This window comes from Ziziphus jujuba, chromosome 2, assembly GCF_031755915.1.
Source record: "Ziziphus jujuba cultivar Dongzao chromosome 2, ASM3175591v1".
Taxonomy (NCBI): domain Eukaryota; kingdom Viridiplantae; phylum Streptophyta; class Magnoliopsida; order Rosales; family Rhamnaceae; genus Ziziphus; species Ziziphus jujuba.
In genome coordinates, this window is record NC_083380.1 from 29,320,693 (window position 1) to 29,333,491 (window position 12,799).

At 30.0% G+C, this 12,799-nt stretch overlaps 1 protein-coding gene across 1 annotated transcript; it reads left to right on the forward strand.

Annotated features, from left to right (window-relative positions):
• Nucleotides 1–709: 709 nt before the first annotated feature.
• LOC125419919 (putative receptor-like protein kinase At3g47110) lies at nt 710–6,522 on the forward strand. Its single transcript, XM_048466461.1, has 3 exons — nt 710–1,280; nt 4,086–6,086; nt 6,359–6,522. Exons 1-3 carry the CDS (start codon nt 710–712, stop codon nt 6,520–6,522), a joined length of 2,736 nt encoding a protein of 911 aa, XP_048322418.1.
• The last annotated feature ends 6,277 nt before the right edge of the window (nt 6,523–12,799 follow it).

Here is a 12,799-nt window from a genome sequence, read left to right on the forward strand (position 1 = left end):
ATTTATTATTTTTATTTTAGCACCAACAACCTATTATTATTGTTGTTGTTGTTATTTCTGCTGTTGTTGTTATTACTATTTAATTTGCAGGCTTGGCCAAATAATAAAATTATTAAAATTAAATCTAAAGTTCAAACCTTGATCTAGATGGAAATTTTTCCTTGCCCCTAATTGCAAATAAAAATTAAAAAAAAAAGAGCTGTTTAATAACGATAGAATTACTAAAATATTTACTAAATAATGTGATTAAAATTTTTATAAATTATATAAATATGTTAATTAATAATATATTAACACTTAGTCATTTAAAATGTTTTTGATAAATATTTTAATATCTATATCATTATTGTCAACTCTTTATAATGTTTTACACTTTAAAATTTTCTTAATATCCATGAGCTTCATAATCCGTACAGTTGTAGCTGACAACCACCAATAATCAAACACACAATTTTTATATTATAGAATTCATATGTAGACTTTGCATACGTTGACCTCATTAGAATTAATATTTACTTGGATTATTAGTTGCTATATTGGTGACATAGTACAACTGTTGTAATCACGGAGAAATTTCTCAAGTTTCAACCCTAGATGACTATTAAGTATTTAAGATATGCAACAACGTAACATATATGCATAAATTCATTTCTTTCTTCACAATAGAATGTTCAAGCAGCACTACCCCAGCTTCCTTAACGCACTGAAAATGACTTGTTTTGGAACTTGCTCTGTTCCAATGATGAAAGCCATGTCCATGGCCATCTTAGTATGTTCCATGGTCACCTCAACCATGTCCGAAACAACCAACATAACCACAGACCAGTCAGCTCTTCTTGTCCTAAAATCTCATATAACCCATGACCCACAAAACATTTTGTCCAAAAACTGGTCAACTTCTTCATCTATTTGTGATTGGGTTGGTGTAACTTGTGGTGCTAAACACAAAAGGGTCACCATGTTGAATCTTTCCTATATGGGTCTTACTGGAACTGTTCCTCCACAACTTGGAAACTTGTCATTTCTTGTAGAACTGAGATGCAGAAACAACAGCTTTCATGGATCTTTGCCTATGGAATTGACCCGGCTACGGCGTTTGAAGTTGATCAGCTTTGGATTCAATAACCTGATGAAGGGAGAGATTCCTTCTTGGTTTGGATTGTTTCCAAAACTTGAAACTTTGAATTTGTATGGCAATCAGTTTATAGGTTCAATACCCACTTCCATCTTCAACTTGTCTTCATTGCAAATAATTACCCTCTTCAACAACCAGCTTTCAGGTATATATAATTTTCTCCACCGAATTTCCATCTTCATGTATGTATTGGTAATTAATTAATTAATTAACCTGGTATTATCAACAATGGTCTGAAACTTTCTCTCTCTCTCTCTCGCTCTCTCTCTCTCTATATATATATATACACATATATATAATAGGCATACCAAGAGAAATCGGGAACTTAACAACGCTGAAGGAGTTGTATCTTGACTCTAACAACTTCAAAGGTATAGATAACTAAGCATTGACTAAATAGAGCTTTAAATGTATGCATCACTTTCTCTGTTAGTTTAATTAATTTCTACATGTTCTAGTATCTTATTATAACACCAAAACAACATTTAATATATTGATAGATCTATTGAAGATGGGGATTCGAATTTGAATCATTACCCAAGAAAGCATCATTTGATACATATTTCATATACATATATATATATATATATATTAATTTCTTCTAATTGATGATGTTGTGCATCTTATGTTGTTTAATTGGCATCTAATTATATGTAATTCATGAAATATTTCACCTGAATCACATGCAATATAAGCCTTCTGATATTGCTTAGTATAATAAATAAATACATGTGTGTGTGTGTAGTCAAACTCAAATAAAGTTTTTAATATGAAAACTAATATGAAATCTATTTTGCTAGATTTTTAAATCATATTTTTGTGTGTGTGTATATGTGTGTCTATATACCTAAATTGATCAAAAAAGGTTTTTATAATATGAGAATTAATATAAAATCTTTTTTTTTTTTTTGATTTTTGAATCATATTAAAGGATGAGACTTAAAATTAAATTTTTAATTATATATTTCAACATGGTTTATTTTTTCTGAATAAAATTTTAGTATATTACTAAATTAATATTTGATATAATTTTAAAATTTTTAATTTTTAACTTTTGATGTGATCCAATAATTATTAAAAATAAATTTTAGTTTAATAAAATTTTGAAACAAACTGAGCTCATTTTAAATACAATATTTTAAAATTTTATGAAGAAAAGTAATGAATAGAAGATAAATGAGATAATTTCATATTATTTCTGCTTAAGTTGTGCACATACAAATACAAGCAGACTCTACAGGATCTTTTTTATCTTTTTTATTTGTATTATCTGAAGGAGTTGAATTGAGAATAAATTAAGCAAATTTTATTTTTTTGATTAAAAGTTAAACAAATAAATTATATGTCTAGAAGTCAGCTATATTTGTCCTATATGGTAATGTTGGATAGTGCTACTATATAGTTTTTATGATGTGTCATTCACATGTTAATAGGTTTTAATTAGATAGCATAGTATGTGTCATAAGCAATAGAAGTCATTTTTTTTTTAAGAATAAAGCAATATAGGTCATTAGATTAAATAATTAATTAAAGAATGAATCACTAAAATTGAAAAAAAAAAAAAAAAAAGGGAGCATTAGCATATCTCTTTTTTTTTTTTTTCCCAATATAATATTTAAAAATAACAATAAATTTGTTTTTAATGAAAGCGACAAAAAGGGTCAAATATGTGTATTGGTTATCTAGCTATTATTTCGTTTTCTAGCTACATTAGTTGTTTAATTTCCTTTTTTTTTTTTTTTGTCTGCTATTTTTTATTAAAAATAATGACTCTGTCATTAATTAATTTTCGTGTGAATTTTATGTATATCTTAAAATATCTTAAAATAAAGCGTAATTAAACCCCATTACCAAACCCATATAGAATATGTAAAATGAGTCAGGATTTGATTAAAATGTATAAGATATATGTTTATGAGATGCCAAATTATTTTTTTATATGACTATATATATTATATGAAAGACCGTTTATCTTAATTTGCAGAAATTCCTACGGAGATTGGTAAAATAGACGGCCTTGAGTTGTTGTCCCTGCAATCCAACAGATTAACAGGGCCATTTCCTCTGTTTATGTTAAACATTTCTTCTTTGAAAAATTTGAGTTTTACGCATAATAATCTATTGGGTAGCCTTCCAAATAATATATGTCAAAGTGTACCTCGCCTGCAAGCCTTGACCTTGGCTTACAATCAGCTTTCAGGCTTCATTCCATCCCAATGGTGGCAATGTAAAGAGCTTCGTACTTTAGAACTCTCACTTAATCACTTTGTCGGAAGCATACCCAGAACTATTGGGAACTTGACAATGCTCAAAGAACTCGGTCTTGGTTCCAACAACTTGACAGGTACGAGCGCGCGCACACACACACACACACATACACACAAATATATATTATATACAATTTTTAATGAAGCATTATGGATAATAAGGACCACTAAATGTACTAAAGTTATCTTAATTACAGAGGTTTTGACAAACCATCATAGTGGTTTATTAATCTTATAGTAGGTTAGAACTTTGATTAATTTGATTAAACTACTGACATATAAAGCCTTATAAACTGTTTAATTTACTTAATTGCTTAGTTATAATATCAAAAATAACTGCTTAGTTGTAAATAAGGGTTTATTACATGATTTCTTCAACAACAACCAAAAAAAAAAAAAAAAAAGAGAGAGAGAATATGTTTGTCAAATTCTTGGTATATGGAACAATCCCCCCCTTATAATGTGACTTTTCTAATATATGGATAAAATGGATTGAATAAACTTTCTGAAAAAATAAATATGACAAATTTTTTTTGAATTGACATATATAACATATATATGCAAATATATATATATATATATATACCCACAAAAACATGTAGCTTCTATAGTTTACTAAAATCGAAGTTTAATTGCTTGTATTAGGATTTATAAACATAGATATGTAATTGATATTGTGGCAGGTGTAGTACCCAATGAGATTGGTGATCTTCAAAACCTTGAGGTATTAGTGCTCCAAGTCAACCATCTCAATGGGCCCATGCCACCTAAATTCTTCAACATTTCTTCAATGAGGATCATTGGACTGACAGGTAATAACTTATCAGGCCAATTTCCATCTCATACAAATTTCCTATTTCCCAATCTTGAGCAGCTTGTCATAGGAATGAACAATTTTACTGGTCCAATCCTCAATTTTATATCCAGTGCTTCTAAACTTATACAATTCGATATACCATTTAATTCATTCTATGGAACTCTTACAAGTAAACTTTGTTCTTTTCCAAATATCCAATGGCTTAACTTGGCTTTCAACAATTTCACCATAGACTCTACAGACAACTTCTTCACTTCTCTATCCAATTGTAAATATCTTAGAGTTTTGGAGTTGGAAGGCACCCCATTGAATGCAATGCTTCCAAAATTTGGTGGGAATCTCTCTTTTTCTCTCCAATATTTTGGTCTCACTAATTGCTCGATGAAGGGCAACATTCCTAAACAAATTGGGAGTTTAAGTAGCTTAGGCACCTTAAAGTTGGATAACAATGATCTGACTGGTTTTGTTCCGACAACAATTGGAGGACTACAAAAGCTACAAGGCTTATATCTGAATGGAAACAAGCTACAAGGTTTTATACCTTCAGAAATTTGCAAGTTAGATAGCTTGGTTGACTTATTTTTGGCCAATAATAAGCTCTCTGGCTCTATACCAGAATGTTTGGGAAATCTCGATTCTCTAAGAACTCTCTCATTAAACTCCAATGGATTGAATTCCACAATTCCAAACGCACTATTTAGTCTTGTATATATCTTGAAATTAAACCTCTCATCCAATTCTCTTGTTGGATCTCTCCCTTTGGATATTGAAAACATGAAAGTTGTGATAGCAATAGATTTATCAAACAATGAGTTATCAGGCAACATACCAAGTACCATTGGGAGTCTTCAGAATTTGATTAATCTTTCCTTGGCACAAAATCGATTCACAGGTCAAATTCCCACTTCATTTGGCGAGCTTATAAGCATAGAACTCATGGATTTGTCAAAAAACAACTTGTCCGGAGAAATTCCAAAGTCTTTGGAAGCATTACTGAGCCTAAAGCATTTCAATGTGTCTTACAACCAACTGGAAGGAGAAATCCCTACTGGAGGACCTTTTTTGAATTTCTCTGCTCAATCATTTTTGTCAAACAATGGACTTTGTGGTGCATCTCGGCTGCAAGTATTGCCATGCAAAAGGGAAGAAACTCATAAATCAAGAAATCCAACAGAAGCTATAAGTGTGTTGAGGATTACTTTGCCAGTGGTTTCATCAATAATACTTATATTGGCACTTACCTTTTTGTTCATGAGATACAAAAAAGTTAAGGCTTTGAAACTTTCAAGTGAGGCCAACTTGATATTTCCACCATGGAGAAAGATTTCATATGAAGGACTTTTGGAGGCAACAAATGGATTCAACGAAGCAAACTTACTCGGTGCAGGGAGTTTTGGCACTGTATATCAAGGAAAGCTTAATGATGGATTGCATGTTGCAATAAAAGTTTTCAATCGGAATTTGGAAGAGGCATTCAAGAGTTTTGATGCGGAATGTGAACTATTATTCAACCTCCGCCATCGGAATCTAATCAAAATCTTGAAGACTCACAATGGAAATGAATTCAAAGCCTTGGTTCTACAATTCATGTCTATGGGAAGCCTTGAGAAGTGGTTGCATAATTGCGACAACAGTCTAAATATGTTACAAAGATTGAACATAATGATTGATGTTGCATCAGCATTGGAATATCTTCATCATGGTTATTCGCAACCTGTTGTTCATTGTGATATAAAGCCTAGTAACATACTTTTAGATGCAGATATGGTTGCTCATGTTGCTGATTTCGGAATTTCGAAAATGTTAGGCGAAAACGCTTTGATGACACAAACCAAAACCTTAGCCACCATTGGGTATATGGCACCAGGTAATATAATTTTTGAGTTATAGTTTCATTTTGCTTGTTTATATAACCGTTCTTTAACATTGTTGTACTTTTCTCCGCAGAATATGGACTAGATGGGATTGTTTCCACAAAAGCAGATGTGTATAGTTATGGTGTTTTGCTTATGGAAACTTTCACTGGAAAGAAACCTACAGATGAGATGTTTGTTGAAGATTTGAGCTTGAGGAAATGGGTTAAGGAATCATTTTCATTGGAAGTTACAGAAGTTGCAGATAAGGAATTGTTGGGTGAAGAAAAAGAAGATAGATCTGCCATAAAAGATTGTTTAGCATCCATCATGGACTTGGCCTTGAATTGTTCTTCAGACACACCAGAGAAGAGGAAAACTATGAAGGATGTTTTAATTTCACTTCACAAAACGAAAAAGAAGCTCCTGAAGGAAATTCAGTCTATATAGAAAATTTAATTTGCATTTGCTTTAGTTTGTATTCACTGGAATACACTTATACATGGTGTATATATCGAACAATATGAGCCGCCAAACGACATGTAGCCAATTCATGATGCTGTGTTATACTAGATAAAGACTAATTCCATAAAACCCCAAAAGACTTTCAACTTTCGGCATCTGCAATCACATTTTTCCTGAATAGAAGTCAGTTCTGATTTTGATATTTTGCAAATCAATTGTTGACTGTTGAAATAAATCAGTCGATAGTGGGTTTTCAATTCAAAAAAATAATAAGAAGAAATTTAGCTTACAACTCAATAAATTTGCTAAAGTAATACAAATAGTAATAAATTCAAATACTACGAATTAATTTGTATTATAACCCAAATGCATATCGTAATTAGAAAGAACATCCCGCATTCCTAATTTTGTCTATGCCTAAGGAAATAATATGGATGGGGGCCATTTTAGAGAGAATCTGATTCTGCAAAAGTTTGGATTGGGTTTTGATGACTGGAAAAATAGTCTGAATTGAATAATAATAATAATAAAAAAATAATAATTTATTAATAAAAAAATTGAAATGTATATATTATTTTAAGCTTGCCATGAAAAAAAATAAAAAAATTGATTTTCAATATATATGATCACTGCCTTGTCAGCAACTCGCTTGCTCACATTTTTCTTATGCCCTGGCCGCTCCATTTCGTTCCTCATAAACTTTGAATCTCTTCTAAGGTAAAGCCTTTCTAAACGCTTACTCTTTCTTTGCAAAATTTTCAGAAGTTGGATTATTTTGAGTTTCAGGGTTTATCGTTCAGTATTCTTTATGATCTATTCTTTTTTCTTTATGATATATATTTTTGTCTTTTCATCGCTAAATTTTATATTTTGTTTCATTTCTGGATGTTGGTGTTCTGAAGATTTATTTATTATTATTATTATTTTGTGTTTGAGATAATTTAGAACTCTGTTTGACCTTATTTGTTTGGTTGCTGAGAAAACATATTTGGACATTGCACTTGTAAAATGTACTAGAAGATATGGAAAAAAGGATTTTCATTTCTTAGCCTGTAAAGGGGAAAAAACAAAGTCTTGGATTAGTGAAAATATTTGGGAAATACTGAGTTACAAGGAGATGACTGCGTATTGAGTCAATGGGCTCTGACAATTTGTATTTTTGGGTCTTCAACGAAGATGACAATTAAAGAGGCCCAAGACAACCAGACTACCTGGCACCAGGGACTGGCCAAACGGGCCTTGTGAAAGGGATCGTCTAAACAGGTTCCGAACATGAGACATAATCCAACTCTTAGGACTGGCAAAATAGGCCTGAGTCTTGGGTCCATCCAAATGACCGAATACTCATGCCTCAGCCAGAGTCAGGCCATCCCGGGCCTCTGGATGTTCTGGTGGTCCTGATGTCAGGTCCATTTCGATCGGTTTTCGGTCTCGTGCTTGTTCTGGCATTTGTGGCTGCTGGGCCAGTTATGATAATTGTGGATATGGATTTGAATGAATTATATACGCCGTTGGGATTTCACAACGGATATGATACATTGAATTTCTTATACTTTGTCATAATTTCGTTTGATATGAGTAGTGACACGATTATAACCAAACCCCTTCCTAATGATTTGTATTTTAGTTATAATTAATAATCGATTTCCTGAACATAATATGGAATCTTGTCCTTATCATATGCTTTTTAATGAATTTCTTTCTCTGGTTAATCGTGGTTGTGGTGATGGAAATGGGAATATAATAATAATAATCGAAGCTTTGATATATGGGTATTGGGTGAATATGGGAATAAGGATTCATGGATTATGTTATTCACTATTTCATCCCTGCAACCCCTGCAATTGCATTTGTAGAATTGTGAGTTTTTGGAATGGAAACCAAGATATTTGTTTTGTGTAAGGAGGAGGAGGAGGAAGAGGAAGATGAAGATGACAAAGCTAATAAGCTGTTTCTGTTGGGTAATATATGGAAAAACAATAAGAGTGGACGAAATTGAGTTTTTCTTTAGTGGCGTTCAATTTGAAATTGAATGCACCTGTTCAAATTAAATTTATCCTCTGTCATGATAGTTTTTCATTTTAATCAATAAAAATGATTTAATTGATAAGGTCAATGACGTTTCCTTCCACATTAAATATCTTTTTATAAAGATTTTTTAAATTATCGACTTTATCATAAAATTATAAATTATTAGTATAATAATTATTATTTTACTTTTTAACAGTTTTTGTATGACTCGCTTACATGATAACCATTGGATCTTCATATTCGTGGACCAGGAACAAGGGTGATGACCTGCACAAAGACATTATTTCCGATAGTCTTCCAGTGAATAACAATAAACAGGACTGCTTCGTTTTCTAATACCAGTTTCTTAGTTTCAATTGTTCAACAGTCAGGAGTGAATGTCTGCCCACTGGCCTTATTTTGTAGCTTTTAATTTATTCACTCTCTCAACTGCATGCACTGAGTTTCTTAATTAATTATATGCATATCATTGCATATATATAAACTAATTTTATATCCGTATATAAACTAAAATGTTGATATTCTCATTTATTTGTTTATTATTTTAATTGGGGGAAAGCCTCTGCATGGACAACTAGTTGAACTAATAGCATTTGCTCAGTTATGTCTGGAAAATGACCCTATGAAGGGGTGAAAAATTCTCTCTAAAAAGTACCAACTAGTGTTGGACATGCTTGAGCCGAATGAGTCCTTGCCATATAATTAATACACATAATTCCATACAATTTAGGGCTATATATAATTTGACTTTGAGTTTGATTTACAACCGAATGATGTTAATATACAAGTTTCTTCATTAAGAAATAATGGCTCATTTTCTTTCTGATTTTTAGTATCCTGTGGGTGTTTTAAAAACTGAAGAAGGCCTAATTATCGCGTATAATTAAGAAATCAGTGCATGCAATTGAGAGTGAATAAATTAAAAATTATATAATAAGGCCTGTGGGCAGGGTCATCAACCTTGATTATTGAACAATTGAAACTAATAAGAAACTAAACTAACCGGTATTAGAAAATGACGGACTTGTTTTCAAGTTATGCTAGCTGATGGAAAAGGTCTTGCAAATATTATATATAGATGACTAGATTATATATTTTAAGACCTAAACCTTATGACAATCTAATGCTTTCCTGTTATGTATTAAGCTACTACATTTTATTTTATTATTATTATTATTTTTTTGGTGGGGAGAGGAGGTGATAGGAAAGGAACGGACTAGCTAAACCTGACATCAATAGGTTAATATATATGTGTCAATTATTGAAGTAAAAATTACCATGGGCATTGGAGAAATTCTTTGTATACCCCACCTGATCATCAACTGATATCATGCAATGAACAAGTCACTAGTATAAACAAACATTATTTACTAGTCAAACACACAAAACACAATTAATCTATATATTGCATAAATATTCACTTATAAACTTTACGTGTGATAACACCATTATTGATATATAATTGTATCGTTGACATAGTATAACCGTTGCAAGTTGTAACCACACAGAATTTTCTCCAGTTTTCTAATATTTTATTTTATTTATTATTATTCTTTTTTATAAATGAATTTTCTCGAGTTTCAAACTTTGAATTAGGTGGCTATATGTATACTTAATTAAAACCATGCGACAAACTAGAACATAATCATCTGTTTTAAACTCAAATCATAGTCACTTTCATCTTCCATGTTTTCAAAAACAATGTTCAACCAGTGCCACTATGCAATTGTCAACCCATTAAATCCTCATTAACCACTGTACAATTCTAAACGGTCCAATAAAGTTAATGCTAGCTTTTTGCCAACATAAATAGATAAATAAATAAAAATAATTATTTTAACACAATTTAACTGTATTGTTTATTTTTTTCTATCAATTTAAATAAGGAAACTCTTTACCAATATTATTTTGAACGAGGATAAACAAACATCTTTTTGATATACCAGACCTTTTTTTTTTATTTTTTTATTTTTTAAAAAGGCTTTTAAAACTCTATATACGAATACTTCTTAGGTAGCATTTTCTGTATCTCTTGTTCATTTTTTTTTTCCCCTTCTTCAGTAGGGGTCATTTTTTCGGATATTTCAACGCATATGTTAAAATTTTTTCTTAGTTTATATCAAGAACTGTTCAAGAAAGTAGGCTTTTAAAATTCTGTTGCTTTCTTTTTATATCAGAATATGTTCTTAGTTTAATTATTTGTTCAAAGCCTTTCCCCATTATTTAAAAGAATAAAATATCAACATTTTAGTTTATATTACAAATATACAATTAGTTTATATAATATCATTAAATACATGTACAGTGACGGCACTAGCTAGCTTTCATTTTCCTTTTATTTTATTTCATGCAGATTAATTAATTAATCTTAATGATTACCTAATGCTTTCTTGTTATATAAGCTACTTTCTTTTGACTTTGGTAGAAGGTTAAATTTTGAGTTTGGAATATATACTAGCTAAAAGCTTACATCAATATGATTATATATGTCTCCGCTATTGAAGTACTCTATACCTAAGATTTTAATCTTAAAATAGCTTACATCAAGTTTGAAAAATTCTTTGCATATTGTGATATAATTTAGGGTAGTTCTATTTGGACTATAAATTTTTATGTTATATTACATGCTACACATACTAAGATTTTTTAAAATTTTTACTATTTCTATCAATCATTTATACATAATTTGCTGTTAAATATAATTAAATATATACACCATATTTATTACCCCTAATTCCCTTTTATATTAAATCTATACAGTAAGTACAACCTTAATTCCTAAATCTCCAAATCTCTATCATTTTCAAAAATCCCTATTGATATTTTTTCCTATATACAGCAATTAAGAATATCTAAACTTACAATCATATTCACTCATCAGCTTATTCCTCACCGATCAGTTTCTTGGCTTCTTTAGCTTTACTTTTCTTCTTTTTCTATAAAAATAACGATAAATTAAAATGGGAGAAAGTTGTTCAATTGGGTTCCATGTTCTTTATTTTCAATAATCCCTCTTAGATTAGTTCATCTACAAAAGATATTTCTTTTTCTTCCTTTTTCATTTTCTTTTAGTTTTCTCTTTTTCTTGTTTTAGTTTGATATACATAACTCAGGTAGATGTATTTTCATCCAGATTATATAACCTAGATATGACTGTATAGTCTGGTATATATAACTTAGATGGATAAAATTCGTTTGGATTATGTATACTGGAAAACATTACGTATCTTTGAGTTTTCATTCGGATATGACTGAAGTAGTCTAGTGTATATAACCCATACGTATTCAATTTTTTTGAACTATATTTATCGGATAACTTTACAAATCATTCAAACAATGATTTTCTCCGGTATAAAGAACCCAAACGTGATCAAGCCATTTGAGGTACATATACCAAACAACTTCAAAGTATATACGATGAAAACAATTATTTGGAAAAACAGATAGAATGAAAATTAAACAAAATTAAAAACTATATAAAAAAACATATAAAAAAAGTGAATAAATAATAAAAGAAAGCTAAATGTTTATACTTTTAGGAATAAGAGGAATGATTTGCCAATTATTTTTTGTTGATTTTTTCCTCTTACTAAACTCCATTGTCTCCATTTTTAGGATTTATTTATTTATTTTTCTAAAACTCTTGTAGTATTTGTAGCAATTTATTTTTATTCTGTTTATGTACTTAAGGGTGTTTATGACTTTTTAACAAATGATGTTTTTGGAATATTGGAAAGTAATTACAACATAGTGTGAGTATCAAAATTTTGTAATATGAATAGAACCACTCTACATATTTTGATACTGTAAATTTTAATGACACTATTAAAATTATTATTGTTTTGTTAACACCAACAACCTATTAAATTTTTCATTGTTAAAGATAGAGTTACTAAAGTATATATCAAATAATACGACGAATGATGTGATAATATTTAATTAGTTATTTATTTGTTTATTTATTCATTTAAGTATTCACTTATCCAAATTGAATATCTACTTCTTCCAGAAGTTAAAGTTAATATAAGATGGACTTTCATTTTTATTATACTTTTCCTTCAACATCTTTCCTCATATGCATGTCTTACATGTATTTTAATTTTTCAAAAGTGAATTACTACAAATTGAATTATCACTTCTTCCTAAAGCTTAAGTGGATGAGAGGTGAAATTTCATTTTTTAATACTTTTTCTCTAACACTTCTCTCATATGTAGGCTCACATTTTTATTC

Coding starts and splice junctions, on each gene's coding strand:
- LOC125419919 (XM_048466461.1), top strand. CDS start 710: ATGACTTGTTTTGGAACTTGCTCTGTTCCAATGATGAAAGCCATGTCC. Junction 1,281..4,085: donor CTTCAACAACCAGCTTTCAG/GTATATATAATT, acceptor ATATTGTGGCAG/GTGTAGTACCCAATGAGATT. Junction 6,087..6,358: donor CATTGGGTATATGGCACCAG/GTAATATAATTT, acceptor TGTTGGGTGAAG/AAAAAGAAGATAGATCTGCC.